This window comes from Condylura cristata, unplaced genomic scaffold (assembly GCF_000260355.1).
Source record: "Condylura cristata isolate star-nosed mole 26May11 unplaced genomic scaffold, ConCri1.0 scaffold00010, whole genome shotgun sequence".
NCBI lineage: Eukaryota > Metazoa > Chordata > Mammalia > Eulipotyphla > Talpidae > Condylura > Condylura cristata.
This window is the reverse complement of record NW_004567111.1, coordinates 36,099,816-36,118,524: the sequence shown is the minus strand read 5'-3', so window position 1 is coordinate 36,118,524 and position 18,709 is coordinate 36,099,816. Positions and strand designations below refer to the sequence as shown.

At 41.0% G+C, this 18,709-nt stretch overlaps 1 protein-coding gene across 4 annotated transcripts in view; it reads left to right on the top strand.

Annotated features, from left to right (window-relative positions):
* The window catches only part of ENOX1 (ecto-NOX disulfide-thiol exchanger 1), a 489,446-nt gene that overhangs the window by 397,110 nt on the left and 73,627 nt on the right, over nt 1-18,709 (top strand). For all 4 annotated transcript variants that reach the window (XM_012723223.1, XM_004680132.2, XM_012723222.1 and 1 more), the window contains 2 exons: nt 2,830-2,936; nt 6,858-6,975. In XM_012723223.1, coding sequence (XP_012578677.1) covers nt 2,830-2,936; nt 6,858-6,975 — 225 coding nt within the window. The remainder of the gene's footprint in view (nt 1-2,829; nt 2,937-6,857; nt 6,976-18,709) is intronic.

The window sequence follows — 18,709 nt, the reverse complement described above, 5'->3', positions numbered from 1 at the left end:
TCAACTCTCCCTGTCAAATGACTTCTTGCTCTGCCCTCCACCCCACTGTCTTAATTCTAGCCTTCATCTTTCCTTCCTTGAATTCTACACATGTGTGTCTCCTGTGGCATAGAATACAAAGTTCACAATCTGGCTTAACGTACAGGATCCTACTTAATCTATTCTTCCCAGAATTTGACCCATTCTTTTTAGTTGCTTTCAAAGTCCTTTCAAAAATCCGTGTCAGTTTTTGAACAGGCATTTCTACCTTATCTGCTAAGCCAGCATTGCTTCGCCATTTGAGACCTGGCAAAAATGTTGCCCTCTTTGGGGGTTGTTTCCTAATTCTACCTATCAGGCTAGACACTGTTGTCCCATAACTACTACCCTTACCTGTCCTGCACAGGCTAGCCATCTGCTTGTCTTTCTCCCTAAATGCAGTTATTTCATCAAGGACAAGGACTGAGGTTTCATCATAGAATTCCAGTTATCAGTTCAGTGCCTGGTAACTGGCAGTTAGAATTTTTCTGAATGAATGAATGGAAGAACTTATGTGTTTGGACATGATAATAGCATATACTAAATAACTGAGGCTTTTAACCACAAACCAGGGATTATCTATAATAGAACATGCTTTGAATAACTATTAGGAGACCTCTATTTACCTTTGAACCTATGTAGTATAAAGCCATTGGGTCTTCCTGGTAGGTATTAGGTATTTCTCTTCTGTACTTTCTCATATGTATTACTGGTCTTTCTTCCTCTCCTACACACACACACACACACACACACACACACACACACACATGAACACGAATATGAACATGAACATGAACATGAACACATATTACCTTTTTAGTGAACTGCCTCGCCAGATTGTTGACAGAATTGGACTCTCACCCCCCAAATCCTCAGCCTTGGACCTTACTGTCTCTTTCCTTCAGGCCAGGTACCAAAACACCACAGTTCTTACTTTTCTAACTGATGCCCATCAAAGAGCTCTGCTTGAAAGCAGTGGGGCCTATTACTGTTGAGCAATCTTCCGATCTCCACCCAATCAGACAGTCTCATCTGACGGTGGATTCCACCACTGCATCTTGGACTAATGGCTCTGTGATACCAGAGCAGAAGGTAGCTCAGAGTGGCCAGGGATCCCAGTCTGCATGCAGACAAAAAAGCAGGAAGGCCAGGCAGTGGGGGGTCAGTAGGTTCCCTGCTGCTAGCCACACTGCAGCTGAGCAGAGCCGGGGACTGGTGGTGAGGTGACGGTCAGAGGGCAGAGCAGCTCTGTGTGACTGGGTTGACCCACACCCTTCTCCAGGTGAGAGCCAGGAGGGAAGTCACACATGCAAGGAGAGTCTGAGCTAAGTTGATAGCAAATTTGACTGCAAAGAACTCATCGTGTGATACAAGGTGAAAGTTTGATAAATAAAGAGATTTAGAGCTAGAATTCACTTGAGGTAGAAAACGGTAAATATCAAAGCCCCTGTGAAAATCACTCAGAGAATGGGAAGTAATCGCTATGAGCATTTATAAGGTAATTACACTGTGGTAAATGCATGGAATCTGCCTTCTTTGCTCCATCATACACTAGTGTATTTGAGATGTGAATTTTTTTAAATTATGGCACCAGTTGTTGTTCTGTGGGGATTATTGTATTATTCTTTGCATTCTTTGTCTACCTGTAACATTTGGTAGAGATTTGATGTCCTTTTTTATAATAGAGCCATGGGAATCACTTAAGAAAGATTTACATCCGATTTATGTTAGATGATAGCATCTATGAGAAGCTAATTTGGCTGTGCTAGAAGCACTTAGAAGCTTACAAGTTCAGGTTGAATCATATGGCTAATTCAGTGCTAGAATGTCCTTAATCCCATGCTCCCTAGATCAATAACTGCTTGAGCAAGATTGAACTTGCAGTCGGTTGGCTCCACCCCTCACCCTCACTACTAAAAGCCCAGCCCTTTCTCAACATAGTTTTGCCCACAACCCCTCCACATTTTATCATTCCACTCGGTCCATGCCTAGAAGCCACAGAAGTGCTAAATGAAGTCAAAGTGTTAAAATTAGAATTTCAAATGGTTGGCGAGGCTGCCCAGGGAAGAGGAGCCTTTTGAAAGTGAAAATGGAAGAAAAGAAAGGCATGTGGCCATGATGAACAGTGGTGGGCCCACGTGGTGTGGAAATAAGATCTGTGAACCAGCGTTGCTGGGGGGTGAGCCATGGTCTGTCTTGAAGCGAGGCCAGGGGTCCCATTTGGTCAGAAGGCTGGAGGGCTAAGAGCAGTGAGTGCAACATGGGCACAAAAAGAAGTCAAGGTGAAAAATGACCCTTGACATTGAGAGGATGTATCACACAGCTATTCAATGCCCCAAGATGGACTTTGGACATGGTAACTTCTTCAGAGTCCTTTACAAGGAGACAGAAAGAAAAAAAGGCTTGTCCTCCTCCAGCCTCTCCATCCCGGCTTCATTTCTAAGTCTACCCAGGTATTACTTTATGCATCTTTTCTGTGTGCTACCACCAGATCCTGTGTATCTGTAGATGGAGGTGTATAGATGTACACTTGCAAACAAGAGCCAATGAATTCTTGAAAGCAGATACCCATGAACTTTTTTCTCAGTCATATTTAGAATCTGTTTTAACCTAAAGTTATGGAGACAGACTTGAAAGGAGACATCTCCAACATTGCTAACATGTAAGTATAAAAGGCACAAATTGGATGGATATCGATGATGTTATTTCTGTAGAGACATCATCCATAGACTCCTAGTGTCTTTGCTTTGCTTCCCTATAGTGATCACAACATAAATTACTTGTCTTGTTTGACTTCCTTGTTCACCAAAGTTGAGCAGATTGTGGCCGTTTTCAACGCTTCTACCAGACAAAAAGCTTGGGACCATTTCTCGAAAGCTCAGCGCAAGAACATAGACATTTGGCGAAAGCATTCTGAGGTTGGTGATTTTATTATTACTTTTTAACCACCATCACACAGCTGGATTGGCAGAGAATAGTGTGGCTGCAGCCATTATGGTTTTGTTAGAGTGGGCGGTCCTCCTGTCACTGTCCTGTTTCATTGTTGGTGCCAAATTCAGCTCAGATTTGTTCCTCATCCAGAAAAGCAGCTGACAATGCTGAGAGGACAGAATGCTTTTCTCCCCTGTAGAGGGAGAAAAGAATCTCTCCCTGGATAGTAATTAGCCAGAAATAAACCAAGAGACTTTGCCCATTAAGTTATTTTTTCTAATATGTGACATAAGATTAAAAAAAAATCGTTTTTAATTAAATACAGAGTTCCTTTTTTTTTTCAGCATCTTACAGCATGATGATGATGGTTTGCCCTTTGGGCTAGAAATGGCAAGTATGCCTTCCCATCCCTGTCTTCTCTTCATAAGCAAGGTCTTAGGCCCCTGAAGTACTCGTAGATTCTATCACACTTCTTTCCAGAGCAAATTCCTAAGGGGAGTGAGTGCCCAGGCTAACCAGACCCACCTTTCTGCATTCATGCATGTGTGAAGTGTGAGTATTCTAAGGAAAGAGTCCAGAATGTGACCTTCATTGCCACATAGAAAGACCAGAATGTGTCATTAGTCATTGATCATCCAGCTGTTATTTTTAACTCCACAGTGTAGTGTACGCTTTGAACCTGTAATTTAAAAGTAAGTATACTGTCTTTGTTTGCTTCTTCTTTTCTTTTTAAGTGAGTGTTTTTCATCTGGATGCTTCTCCATCTCTAGCATGTTAATATTAAGTTCTCTAAATGAATAGTCCCCTCTTTCAAAATCCCAAACTTATAGAAGGTAAGGCTTACTTATTTAATGATTTTGGCTCACACTTGTAAAATAGTGTTTTATAAAGAGTTTGAGCAGCCACAAAATACTATGATATCAATCATTTGGGTAGCATTTTAAGTGCCCATTAACTAATGCAAAATTACAGTTGAATACCAATGGCAGTAGATGTAACATCCACATGAATACCAAATGAATTCTTTATTATCACTGTTATTATGGTGAATACCGAATGACTTCACAATAATGGGACACTTAAAATGCTAGTGCAATTTATTGTTAAGAAGGTGATTTTTTATTTTGTTCACAAATGCCTCCGAAGGTGGTTGGTGACTGATGCATTTCTGTTCCTCTATTCAAGATTCTGAGTAAGGAGGAGGTGGGGCTTTTCTTTAATTTTTTCAGGGGCCATTAAAACAAGGGGTACTTACCTTCCTGGTGCTTTCCCAGATACTGAATCCAGATTGAGTCAAGGTTGAGTTCCAGCAGGAAGAGTCGCCCTCATTTATGATGAAATATACAAATAGAAGGTTATGAAAACCCAAATTGGAATCCATAAGCAATTATTCAGACTTGGGGGTGATCTGTGATGAATCATTTATTTTCTTTCCTTCTCTAAAAATCCAAAGATGAATAAAGGAAATTTTAAGAGAAAGGCAAGTAGCATGATGTTGAATAAATATGGACATTAAAAAGCATCACATATGTCCACCAGCATTGGTTGTTGGTCGACATCATGCTTCCTGCCGTGTTTGGTCCCTTCCCCTGGCCCTGCTTCCCGGAGCTGGAACCTCCTCATTCCTGAGAAGCTGGGAAGGTTCCCAGCATTCAGTTGGGGTCATATCCATAAGATATGATCCTGAGCTTTGTTCTAAGGATGCCTGCTTGTTCTGCTCTGTGTCGGGAGGTGGTCTCTCAAGGCGCTCCTTTCAGGCCCGTGCGCCTCCTGCTACTCTCCCAGCTCTTTTGATGTATTTTGGACATAGAATTCTCAGCTACCTTTGATTTTCTCTCCTACATGTCCTTAATTGATTAAATACCAGTTGGTAATTTAACATTGTAGATGATTTCTCAGGTGCTTATAAGCTTGATAATTGGCTTGATTTTTTTCTGTATCCCCATGTACTGCATCTGTTAATTATCAGCAACACCTTACAGATTTATTAGCGTGTACTAGTGATTTACTGCTGAACCACAGGCACCCTGAGGAAACACCCTTAGCTTTTTTTTTTTTTTTTTTCAAATTTTCCCTCTGTTTTTCTTTTGCCTCCCTTCCCCAGAAGAACAGCTGCTACTGTATGACAGTTCGTCATTAATTGAAAGGACTAAACAACAGGCCCTTTGAACTTCATTTATTCTTCACCTGACTTTTCCTTGTTTCAAGTGCTTTCAGTCCACCTCTGTGGGGATAGGGCTCTAAGTCAGTAGAAAAATTAGCTGTCCACAACCTAAAAATGTGTGCCTGCTCGTCATGTATGACAGTCACCTCCCAAACCCAGTGGTACTATTTAAGGCAGTGTCAGCTTCTCTTTCTGCTGGGTGGGCTAGTCAAGTAGGGAGTTAGTGCTGGGCCCACTGGCCTCTGAGGACTCCGATGGTGTTCCTATCCCAAGGAATTTGCCTCTCTGCCTCTGTGATTTCCTCTTCTCTGCATGGGTGGTCCCCAGGCTTCAGAGTTGACCACACATAAACTGTTGGCAATAAATAACGCCCTTTCCATCATGTTACAGTTAAAGTCTGTAAGCTGAGTAGAGAAGAGAATTGAGAGAACATATCACACAGAATAAAATATGTATCTATCATATCAAATAACCTCTGGACCTGTGTGTAAAGTCACGCCACTGCATTCTATGTTGTCATTTAGCTTGTTATGCATAGGTTTATTTTTTATAAAGTGACATTATCTCAGCTCTTTTTCTTTTATTTGAAGACTTTTGCTTAAACAGGGAAGCAAAAGAATAATGCAGCTCTTCCTCTGTTTTAAGATTTTTGTTTTAAGGATAGTACATGCAAGAGAACAGAATGACTAAGGATTCATCAGTATATAATATACAGCTTGTGACAATATAAATAATTATTTAACATAAATGATTATAGTGTTCTGATTTTTAGGCACAGTAGTAAAGCATTTATTGTGTAATTGTTCACTTTTTATGCATTTTCATATACACGCTTGCATTCAAACTGCCTTGTTTTACTACTGTTCTCCATTTATATGTGAGTAGACAAAGCCACAAAGAAATTAAATGGATTGAGTGCAGTCACTCCACTAGTGAGTGGAGAAAGTAAGTTATGATCCTAAAATCCTAAAAGTGGTGCTAATACAACCATCCAAACAAAAACAGTTAACCCAAAATGGTAGCGTGAATGTTTATTTTGTCCTTCAACGTTCTTTTGAATGTTACCATTTAGTTTAGTATATGTGAACACACACACACACACACACACACACACACATGCAGGGGCCCTATTTTGCATGAATAATAGTGATAGTCAACGCTGTCAACTTAGTGAACCAAACATCCAGCCTGATGCTAAATATGTATTGACTCATCTTATCCTTATTGACTCATCTTATCTTACTACCACACTATTGCAATGAGTAAATTGAAGCTCAGACAAGACACACAGCGGGTCAGCAGGAGAGAAGGCTTTTGATGTTTCTACCCACATCCAGTAACGCGTGACTTTTATGGGCCAGGCATGGCAGTAGGTAGTTCTCGTAATCTGCGCAGCCGCCCCACTAGGTGGACGTTGTATTCCCCACCTCCCTTTTTTTTCTTTTAACACATGAGGAAAACGAGACATAAGAGAAATGGAATCAGTTGTGAAGAGCCCTTCAGTAGTCAGCGGTGAGCAGGGATTTCACCCAAATCTGACACCAAATCCCTCTGTTTTTCCACACCTCCTCCACCTCCTCACAGCTTCATCCTAATGAGGAGAGGTAATGTTTGGGAGGTAAAAGCGTCAGAGTATAAATTTAAATTACAGTTCGCGTGCCAGTCCTAATACATCAAAGACCATTGGAAAGAGGTGTGTTGACAGGTGTCTGTGACTCTGACGTGGGGCCTCCTCTACTTTCAGGAGCTCAGGAATGCTCAGAGTGAGCAGCTGATGGGCATCCGGCGCGAAGAGGAAATGGAAATGTCAGACGATGAGAACTGTGACAGCCCTACTAAAAAAATGAGAGTCGACGAGTCAGGTAATGCTGATCACTGCTGCATCCCCACGAGGTCTCATAATCACCTTCCAAGCCCTGGATGGGCATGCATATTGGGAAATGACCACATAACTCATTTTTATTTGAGTTATACTTAAATTTTCATCTTTGAGTGACTCTGCCTTTTATTAATAGAACTTTAAACTCCTTCTTAGGAGCATCGTGATTTAAATTGCTACAGTGTTTCTCCATATGTAGGTCTGGGGCCAGTTATACTTTTCTTTTTATCAGGATATTTGTCTGGTCCCATAAAAATCCTTTCCCAGAGTGTGGCATCCATGACTGATGCTGAAATATAGATAAAAACTGGGTTTCAGTCAGGGTACTTACACGGAAATTGTTTCATCTCTAGAGAAGTCTTTCAGCTTCTGAGCCAAGGTGCTAGAGGATTAGGCATTTTTTCCATTAAACTTTTATCCACCTAACCTGTAAGCAAAGGGTTACAGGTGCCAAGAAGAGGACCATCACTCCTTGAGTTGTAAAAAAGAGAGAAGTTTGACAAGAACTTTGCTTTCTGTGCTCTGCTCAATCTGCTTTAAAGTCTTTTCTGGAAGTGTATGTAAATCCCTCAATATTGTTAAAGCAGGCAGAGAGAATGCTCACTCAGAGCTAGGACACACCAAGAGAAACAAGCTCCTCTGAGGGGAAAGCATTCTACAGGGGCTGGGGAGAACCACAGTTGCCAAAAAGAAGAGGAGCAGTATAAATCTGATCTTCTCCCTTACATGCATCAGAGGACAAAACACACACCTTTTTAAGAATCTCTGGTGACCAGAAACAGGTCACCAGACCTTTACTACTTTGTTTGTAGAAGTCAAACCTTTACTACTTTGTTTGTAGAAGTCAAAGCCAAGGTTATTAGGCATGCAACGTGGTAAGAATGCTGAGTTTTCCAGGACTGCAGGAGAAAATGCCAGAGGCATCCATAATGAGGGCGAGAGAAGGCTCCTGCCTTCAGACATCTACAGACTTTCTCACACAGTGGTTCTTAAAAGTGTGATTCCTAATCCAGCTACATCAGTATCACCCAGAACTTATTAGAAATTTAAGTTCCCAGGCTTTACTCAAGACCTACTGAATCAAACTACTCTAGGTGAAGTGGAAGTGAGGACATGAGATCAAGAAATCTATGTTTTATGCCTACCAGGGTATTCAAGTGCATGCTAAAAATTAAGAACCACTCAGAAAATGTCCCCTTTGTGGTCAAATTCCATTCATCAAAGTCTTTTAGAAGCTTAGTGTAGAAATAGGAACCATAACATTAATTTTGAAGTCATACATCCTTTGTCTGAAAAATAAATGAACCTAGCTAGCATTTATGTGTCAACATGTCTTTTATTACACTGCTATCAGATTCCTCAGGAGTGCTTTCTTACTAAAAGAAAGGAATGATTTTTAGTGTGACCATTTATAAAGCAAATGAGGTCATCTAGTAAATGCAACTATTTCCTAAAAATAAAAAGCTCTCATCATTTTGAAGCTTGTAGATGAGGGGCAAATTTACATGAAACATGGATCCTTAACATCTTTGTAAGTTAGATGAAGAAGAAAACAATGAAGTCGATCAGAAATCCCAATTTGAACCTGTGGCTTCTATTGTAGGGGGTGAGAGGTAGCATCATTAAACAATGTGTCCATTTCCCAAGTAAGAAATATATGTAACTCATAGTGTGAGTGTAAGAGGATGAGAACAATAAAGACTCAGAACAATAGACTCACTGAGGAGATGTTTACTACCAGGCCAGAAAGCATATACCTGCAGCCTCAGCCCCATCTCTGCTGCTGGAGAATCCACAGTGATTCCCAGGACCTCTTTTCAAGGCCCTTTATGAAAGTCTGACTGGAAAGCCCTTTCCCTGACCTCCCTTGGATTTTTTTACCCCCAGGCTTCTGATAAAGAACCTGAAAAGTCAAACCTGAACTTCTAGAAATTTTCTCCAGGCTTTGTACTTGGTCAGAAAAATGAATAAACACATAACCCAGCACGTGTTCTCTACCAGATGCTGAGGGAAGATGAAAGAACAGTTCAAATGCCGGGCCCCTAAGAGTTCAAAGTCGTCTTCATGCTTTTCAAGATGAGGTGGACCAGAGAATGCATGTGGTTTAAGAGGAAAGCACAAAGGTGATTGGGGGAGGGAAAGCAGTTAACCCTTTCTATTCTGTGTGGCCCTAAAGACCCAGCCACACCAAAGGCAGCTCTTCAGTCTCGCTTATGTGCGGACACAGCCTAACAGCAGGAATTCCCCTCTTATCTTTTGACTAAGCCTCAGACAATCCCTGTGAACAGACTGTTTAAAGCTGGAATGGAGTCCCCACAGCCTGAAGGAAACATGCCCTTTAGGCATCTTGTTAGGGGACACATCACTCATTTTTAGGTCCAAATTTGCATCTGTCAGTCACCCAGGAGCAGGCCCCTCAAAATATAGCACTCTGACTCACTGCTGGGGGAATTGTCAAGCCCTGAAGTAGAAGTGAAATTCTCTGTCATTTAAAGAATGCTGGCCCCTTTTGTTTCTGTTTTAGTAGTGGGATGCTGCCTCCCGTGTCCCCGACAGTAGCTGGGCCAGGAATTCTTGGTGACATCAGGGGAGACCTAGCCCTGGAGGAGGCCACTGCCTGTGCCAGGACAGCATCTAGGTGGCATCTCCCGAGCCAGCTCCACCCAACTCTCTGCTCTTCACCTCCTTCCTACAGCAGTAGCTAACGTGCCTGCATTTTATTTCCTAGAGGGTGATAGAGAGCTGGCTTTGTTTGGTTTCTAGAAACAAAATTTAGTACCTGACAACTTGAATGCTACCTTAGGTTTCTTTTATTTATTTATTTATTTTTAATCACATTTTTGCAACCTATCTCTGTCATTGCATATTTGGTTTTCACCACATAGAGTAATTTGCAATGTGTCTTGCCCTTAAGCTCCCCAGGACCACTACAGCTCCAGTAAACTCACAGGCTGGCTGCCCATTGTTCCCCATCAGTTGAATCTAAAGGAAGAAAAGGTGTTTACTGGAGCAAAACCTGATGTTGATCACAATGAAAATGAATTTTGTTATCAAATTTGTAAAGTAAGGCAGTTACCTAAGCATTAGTTCAAGATTGTTATCCTACTCCAAAGCCTATGAATATAGCTTTTGACAAAAATCTAAATTTATTGTGTATAGTCTTCCTCCGACTACACTAAAGTCAAGCTTTTTAAAAGCCAGATCTACTGCTTCTCCCCCTTGCTCTGTGTCTCCACTTCTCACTCCCTCTCTTCTTTCTCCCTTTCCCTCACCTCTATACCCTACCCCGGACCCCACCAGGCTGGCAGCGGGGATGGGCCTGGAGTGCATAAGGAAGAAAAGGCAAAAAGTGAGGACATCTCTGCTAGATTTCTGAGTCCTCTCATGGACAAACCTGATAAGTTTAGTATCATAGGAGTTAATGTGAGTTCATGTACCTAAGGCACTTGTGGCTTTCTATAGGGTTTTAGCACATTGTAAATGATCAGTAAATAGTGACTCTGTGTTGACATTTCCTTAGACTTGCTCCAGTACCCTGCCCTGCTCCTTTCACCAAATAAGTTCTCAGTGAAAGTTTGTAGACTTCAGTGGTATATTACCCATCTTCTGATCTTTGTATTTCACTCCCTTGTCCTATACATACGTAGGGAGGGGATAAAACTAAGAATGCTTACATTAATTAAACTGAAATGGCAAGTATGAAGAAGCACATCCAAACAAGGACAACTCATTTTCTGTGCAATGTGCAGAACTTTAGACATACAAAATTGAGTGCTAGCTGCAGATTATGGACCAGAGTTAAAACTCGAACTCATTCTAATCGTAGACAGTTGACAAGAAGCTTCTTGTGGTCAAAGCACTGTAAATCCAAGGAAATTTGAAAAGGTTAGACTCAGTTTACCCTGACCTCCAGGGCATGGGATGATTTCTGAAGACAAAAAAAGTAAACACTTTAAGTTGAAAAGTAAGCACTTTAAGTTGATAAAAGTGCAATGCCTAATAGTACATTTATCCTAACACCATTAATTTCACTTCACTACAAGCCAAAATGAGCATCACTGTCCAGTGTTCATACCTTATTCAATATTTGGTGAGTGTGCATGGAACACCGAGGGCAGATTTTAGAAGAGTGAAGCTAAAAACATCCCTTGCTAAATAGAAAACCCTTAAACCATTCCATAGTGCACAAAAATGCTCTTGGATTTTAATTACACCTCATTTAAACTCTGAGCTCTTTTAGTAGCAAACGCGCTTTTAATTAGTGTTTCCTGGGTTATCAGTTTTCCATGGAAACTTACCACAACATAGGTACATTTTAAAATTTTCAAGAAGTCAAACAAGGATGTTCCAAGTCTTTTAACCAACCAAGTCAAGTGAGGGGTTCATAATTAAATTCCATTGGAACACACAGTATTCTATCTGAATATTTTTATATGACACTGAAAGCTTTGTGTTAACAAAAAAATAAATAATCAGGCTTAGCCCCTTGCCTTTTTAAACACCAGGACTGACTTCATCTTTCTGATTTAGTTTTATTGCCTGCATGGGAGTGCTTTCAAAAGGCATAAAGAATACCCATCGAGGAGGTGACAACCTGGCATTCATTCCTGCGACGAGGTTCTCTCTTGCCCCCGAGCCCCTTGGTTCTAGAGAAAAAGATGACATGTTGCCAGAGCAGGGCCTGCAAGAAGAGGCCAGCCAGAGGTGGCCACACCACGCATAGCTGGTGGCGGTCTCTTTTTAGGGAGTGCTGCCTGGGGTAAGCAGTCTTATTTGGGATTGCTCAGCACTCAGCAGAGGAACGGGAGCATCCAGGCATGGGAAGTGAGGAGGTTCGGACTGAGGCCACATGTGAGGCTCAGCTCCCACTGCAGCGGATCCCGCCAAGCACATCAGAGGTGAGAGGAAGCCGAGACTGGGCGAAGCAACTGTGTGTAGACTTCTGTTCTCATGTGTCACGGCAAGCTGAAGGAGAACTAGAGAAGCAAGACACCTCCATCAGCAACCACCAAATTAAAGACACACATTTTATTTTCAACCTCAAGAAAATATCTTCTGGAAACCCAAGTGCCCAACCAGGAGATGTGATTAATTAAAACTAGTTCAGCTTAAAGACGATGAAGTAAATCTCCTGAGGTGGACTGAGTAGCCTCCCTCATTCCTAACTCTTCATCCAGAGCTCCAGAGCTTCAGTTATAAGAAGCTAAGGTTTTCCCCCACCCCCTGCCTTTTCTTTTCTTTTTCTTTTTTTTTTTTGGCCAAAGGAATTCAAACGACTGCCTATTTGGGTAGATTTTTTAGTTTCCTAATTTCATGTACAGTCACAGTTTCCTTTTCATAATAGACATGTTTCTGCAAAGTTATGTCTGGAAAGTGTAGAAATCATTTCTTTTTATAAACTGCTTTACCTTTTAAATGCAGGAGACAGATGCTGTAGTGCAGGATTCCTTTGTAATGGAAACACTCCTTCTGCCCAGCCAGACTGTGTTTATCTGTTTTGTGAATTCACATTTGGAGCCTGAACTATCTTTAAGCGTAGAACCCTCAGAATCTTATTTTTTAAGTCGGTTCTGACAGTGCCGTGTTCTGACATTTCTTTCGTACACGCACACATTTTCTGTAGTCCTGTGTTTGGTGTGAAATTGATTTCTGCTGCTGAACTTGCATTGTGTCTAGGAGACCACAGATTTCCCCCCATACTCTAACCACTCAATTCTGCAGCGCTTCCATAAAACTCAGAGGAGCCCTGGTTGAGGCTTGCCAACAATTGACACTAGATGGATCGATACCAGCTTGAAGCTGGGCAGGTTCTCTGAAGGGTTCTGTGGGACAGCCCTGCACCTGCTCCCAGCTGCTTCTGCATGCTGAGCTCCAACTTTGTTAAGCCCAGTGTTCTTGTTCAGTTCAGTGACGTGAGGCCCTGCAGCCTGGCGAGGGCTTGAGCTGATGGGCAACAGGAGAGCAAAGGAAGGTGGTTAACCAAGCTCAGAGAGAGGATGTCAGATGCCTTCACTAGGAAGAGAATCAACAGGAGGCCAGTGAGCAGCCAAGGTCATAGCTTGACCTTCTGCCCTCAGCCCCTAGGCTCTGTTGATGCTCAACCATTGAGGTGCTGTGATCTAGACTACAGTGAATTATGTTTTCTGGGCATTTTATTCTGATAAGGTTTGATGTAGGATCATTACATGGAAAGTAGATTTCATCCTGTTTTCTTAGCAGGCTTTAAGGACACTGAGGGAATATTTATGTAATAAGATGCAAAGTTGCTATGGAAAATACTATAGCAACCCAACATCTTCGCAGAGGCAGGCAGCCACTTGTAACAGCAATCTAAATTTACATTTATTTTAGTGTCATTTTATCGACACTCTTAGTATCTCATTCTGACAGGATGTTAAAATATGTTTTCAGCTTGCATTTGAGCAAAATTAACACAGTGTTGTTGAAATTTAAGTGTGGTTTGCACAACTTCTGGAAAAAAAAATCAGAATGTTTTTGAGGGAGTTTAGATGACAGAATCTGGATAAGTTTGCAAGGGTTTTTTTTTTTTTTCCTAAATACAGGAAAGATTCCATTAATAGTATTTCTTCCTCCTTTTTCCTTGCAGTTTGTAAGAAATATGTCAGAATTTCTGATTATGAAAGCAATTTTTCTTTTCAATACTGACATCATTTGCCAGGTGCTCACCTGTGAATCTAGGTGATGCTTCTAGAAAACATTTTCAGTAGCTCAGCTCATTGTCATGCAGCCACATGTAACATGTGAACGGTAAAGTAATACCTGGTTTCATATAAAATAAGACTTGGTTATTTTGAGAAATCTAATGGGTTAAGAATAATCAGGAAGAAAGCAAAACTTCCATAGTTAATAACAAAGACTTATTTGATCCCTCCCTCCTTTTTTCTTTGGCACTGCTTAACTATCTAAGCATCTTTCTCTGTATTTTTTAAAAGGTCAGAAACAATAAGTCTACATGATTCTGTCTTCAGAGAAGCTTTTGCATCACTACTGACCACTTTTTTTTAAAGTTTCTTTTTTACGTATGTTAATGAAATAGAAAATACAGACAAGTAAATGTGTGTCCTTTCTGGATCATGGGCTGTTCTCCATGACCCTTTGGCAGTCAAAGCTATACTTTGCAGAGACAGAGTGGACATCTGAGGTTATTTAAATGTGGACAACTGGGCCAAGGTCCACCCCACTTCACAGTGTTATTTAAGTCCCTTGGATGTGAGTGTGGCAGAGAAACTAGAGTTATGTAGCCAGCTGATAGTGTAAAGATAGTATCTATTGATTTTCTTCTCTACCTCTCCATCTAAAAATCTTGCAGTGTGACTATAACACTGTTGAAATAGGACATTGGCCAAAAGAATCAATACCATACCTATTAAAACATATGCTGTTACCAACTTCTTAGCACTGTGATGCATTGTTTATGAGCATCCTTGTCCTAATTCTCCAATGCTTTTATACACATTGCTCATCAAAACACAGTTGGTGACATAAAGTATTATATCTTGACTGCTCCCACTAGAGACCTGAAGATGTTAGGTCCACTGCAGCAATCCAGAAGGAGAACACCTGAGGACATCGTGGAGAGCTCCAGCTAGTCATATGCAGTTGCGTGGAACTTAACTGGTTTAGGGGTGCAATTAACTACTTTCTTCCCTCCCTTGGAAATTCTACCTGCCACAGTATATCCAGATGTAGAAGCCCTAAAAATGGACAGTTACGTCAGCTTTAAAAGTATTCCTGTAGTAAGCTCACCTGTATGAAATTGGCTTAGAGATTCTTCCCTTTTGGGGGGTGGGGGTCACTGTCTTTGATACGAGAGGGACCAGGTGCTCAGCAGACCTTCGCCAGTTCTGGGACATAATGACTGAAGCCTTCTGGAAAGTAGGTAGAGGAGGAATTTTTGCTTAGGCTCTCCATCACTAGAGACATAGAGACACATTTCTGGAGCAGAACTTGAAAGACAGAATCTGCTAATTGTAGTGCTTCAGGCAGGTTGTTGCAGATTTTTTAATGAACATGCTAGAACTTGCTCTGTCCCAGAGTCTCTTGCTCTCAGTGAGAGTTCTTGCCATTTGGAGCAATTACCTGAATGTGCAGTGATCAGAATTACTTTAGAAACACACAAATACCTAACACCAATGTATCCTTTATCCATGGGCAGCTTGGAAGAAAATCACATTTCAGAAGACTATAGAAAGATATGAGAGAAGATTTTCAAAATATTGCTGAGTGATAAAAGCAGTTTGAAATCAACATGTAGATCATGTATATGTTTTGTACTCACAGCTTAGATATTGGGGAGACCTATACTGACAGGCCAAAATATTTGGAGGCATTGATTATTTCTAGATGGCATGATGACAGGTGACTTTTATTTCATTTTATTTTGCTTTTCAAAAACTCCCACAATAAGTACTTAATTATTAAAATATAGTAAATACTAGTTGAAAAAAATACTTAGAATAGTTGAATTCATATTGGTTAGGGAATACCACCTGGCCATTTTCAGTCATTTGAGAAAGTCAAAAGTAGTAATAGTATCCGGTATCAGATCCTAGAAGTTTATTGCATTGCCTTCTTTTACACCAATAAGGGAATTTCCACATTTAATTTACCACAATATGCTTATAACCCCAGACCACACTGGCTCAGGTTCCTGTTCTAAAGACTAATCATGTTTGTGTAACTATTAGATAAAGGATCCAAGAGATAAGTTCTAACCCAAGCAAATCTATTGTGTGCATACCCACAGGGAGTGTGCAATGGTGTGTCTCTTTAGATGCAGAAGAAACCCTTAGAAATGATCTTGTACAACCTTCTCCTTTGTTCCCAAATAGGAATGTTAAGTGCTATATTCAGAAGCTAATGGTATTTGCCAAAGATAGTAAGTGAAAAGTCTAGAACTCAGTACCAGTTTCCTTTTTTTGAGGCTTATGGCCTTTCTCTGAAACCAGGGGATGTTGTGGGGGGAAAAAGCTTCAGGATATCCCTCAAACACCTTAAGGGGGCATCAGAAAGGTAACCAAGTAAAAGCAGCCAAGGATTTTGCCTGCGAGGTGCATGCCCTCACATTGCCAAGGTAGACTAGGGACACTTACTACCTTCAAAAGTAAGTCCAGACAGAGCTGATTAGGACTTCTAGCTTAGTCTTCTCATTAATTTCTGAAAGAGAAAGAAATTGGCTTCCACATAGGTAGTACATGCAGCAAACTGTCTGTAAACCCATTCCAACAGAAAGGCCAGCTTTTAAAGATATTCAGGAAATTGGCCCAATTTCTTTTCCAGTTGAGTGATTATTTTTTTTCCTCCAAAGCAATATGGAGGAAAAATCTGCTATATGGCTTTATGCAAGAAGAAGAAATGTTTCTCTCAGGGGAAGTGCATTGGGAAAAAGCCAGGCCAGGTCATGCATTTTCTTTGATAAACCACACAGCCACCGTCCATGTCCTCCATTCCCTAACTTTCAGAAAAGGGAAGAAGAAATATTACAAGATTTCTCAAAGCTCAGGCACCACGCTGACAGTTCTGGAATGATCTGAGCTACAATATTAGCCCTTTGACTTCCACATCACCCTGTGTTCCCTCTGCTTCCTCCGGGCCTGGAGAGGATCAGTTATTGACTCCATCTAATCTCACGACTTATGGAAGTGCTCTCTGCATTACCCTGTTCCCGAGGCATTCCTTTATGAGATGCATCTCTCAATAACTCTTAAAAATAAGAGTCTGAGGCAGAACATGTGCAGGAAGATAAGATGCTCACTCGGGGAAGTTTCATGTGGAAGGGCTCTTAAGAAGTAATATTTCCCTTCCCTCACCCCATCAGGTTCTAAACTAATGAGGAAAGAATGTGATTTTGAATGCCCAGTCAAACGGAGGGATAGGAAATGAAAAGTAGGAAGAATGAATTTTTACTCTGTTGAGGAATATTCTTTTTCAGTTTAGAATAAAAGACCAACCAACAAGCAAAAGTATTACCTACTTATTGACTTAATCCTCGTAGAACTGATTGTGTTTTTCAGAAGAGGGCCGTGAGGTCTAGTGGAGGTCTCTTGGCTGGTATGTGGTTTCAGAGTCCTTTCGTGCTCTTTCTCTTCCCATTCCCACACCCCTGTGCTTACCCCTCTCGTACCTTCCTGTGTGGAATCCATGTCAGCACTGACATGACTCTCTGAGGTTAATGTGGGGTCAGAGCAGTTTAGTGGGTGCTCCCCTCAAGTGGACTGCTCCTCAGAATCACCCCACTGGTCCCCAGGCCACCATATGTGTCCACTCCCATCGGGTTTTCCATGGAACCCCACTTCTATAATTATATAACAAAAACTGTGTTAGAGCAGGAAGAATTCAGACCCTGAGCCCTTTCAGATCATTGAAAGGTGGGGAACTACTGCATCATAAAGGGTAGCGCTCACAGGAAACAAATCAAAGAAATAAGTAAGGTAACATTCAGAACATTTCTCTTTAGAACTAAGTTGAAATTATTATAACACTTGATTTTTTCTCAAGTAATTGAAAGTGATCAGGTTCCTGGGCTTTTGAAATAGAAATTAAAATGTCAGTATGATGTTTCACCCCATCTGTGGGAGAGTGAAGCTGCTAAGGAATCTTCTCATTGATGCTGGATCATCAGCAATATGTTAACAATGTGCTACCTGTAAGACTGTCCAGAGTGCCTTCTCTCTCCTGTTCAATAAAAATCTAGTAACAAGAGAGCTGCTTTCTCAGAGGAATTCTTTTAACCTTTCAGAAACAAAATATTTCATGCTAATTCCTGCTTAATTGGAGGGAAGTCATTTTTTCAAAATCATTGAAAATGAGTTTGAAGTCTGTTCCATCCCTGACCTCTTTAATTCAATCAAGGTCACCTCATAAACTTGCCCAAACAGCTCTATTTCTCAATTTAAAAAGGGGCCAGATCATTTAAAAGCATTTAGTATTTGATTAACAGTGCTTAACTAGGGCTTCAGAGGGTTTTTAAGGAGTTGAAAGTGAGAATAAAACATTACTACCTGAAAAATTATAATCATTAGAAATGAAAAACAAATCATCTTAATAAGGAAAGCAAAAACTGTTTTTTCGTGTGTGGGGATGTGAAAGATTATCACACTCACTATGTGGAAGGTTTTAATACCTAACAACTCTCTCCTAGGGAAAAATTGCTATAATTTAGCCATTCAGACAGTTTTAAAATATGTTCACTTTTCCCTGCTCAAGGACTCAGAGATGAGTGTTGAGTCTGTTGAAGCAGGATTTTATAGCACTCAAATTCTGGGGTTGAAAAGAAGGATCGAGAAGATGTTTCCGGTTGAGGAATGAACTGGAGGCATTTGGACAGATGGAAGATCAGCAACTCTGAAAATAAGTTTTGGAAAAATTTCTTTCCATGTCCCTTCCTGTTTTCTGGGCCTAGACAGGGGACTGCCTCGCTCAACTAATTGCTCTAATGAAGAGATGGTCACTTGGTGCTGATATTGTGAAGGTTCAGAGAAAATGGCTGAGGAGCCATTTCCCTGTAAGAAGGAATTTAGAAACACCAGAGAAAGCGAGGAAGTAACTTTGAACCAACTGCACACAGGGGCTCTTTGAGGTAACTTAGTTTCGTTTCCCACATGACTTGGAAAATCATGTCCCTTCCTCAAGTCTCAGCTTTCTCAGCAGTGACATAAGGTGCATCCTGGGGGAGTTTCCTTGAGATTGTAAGAAAG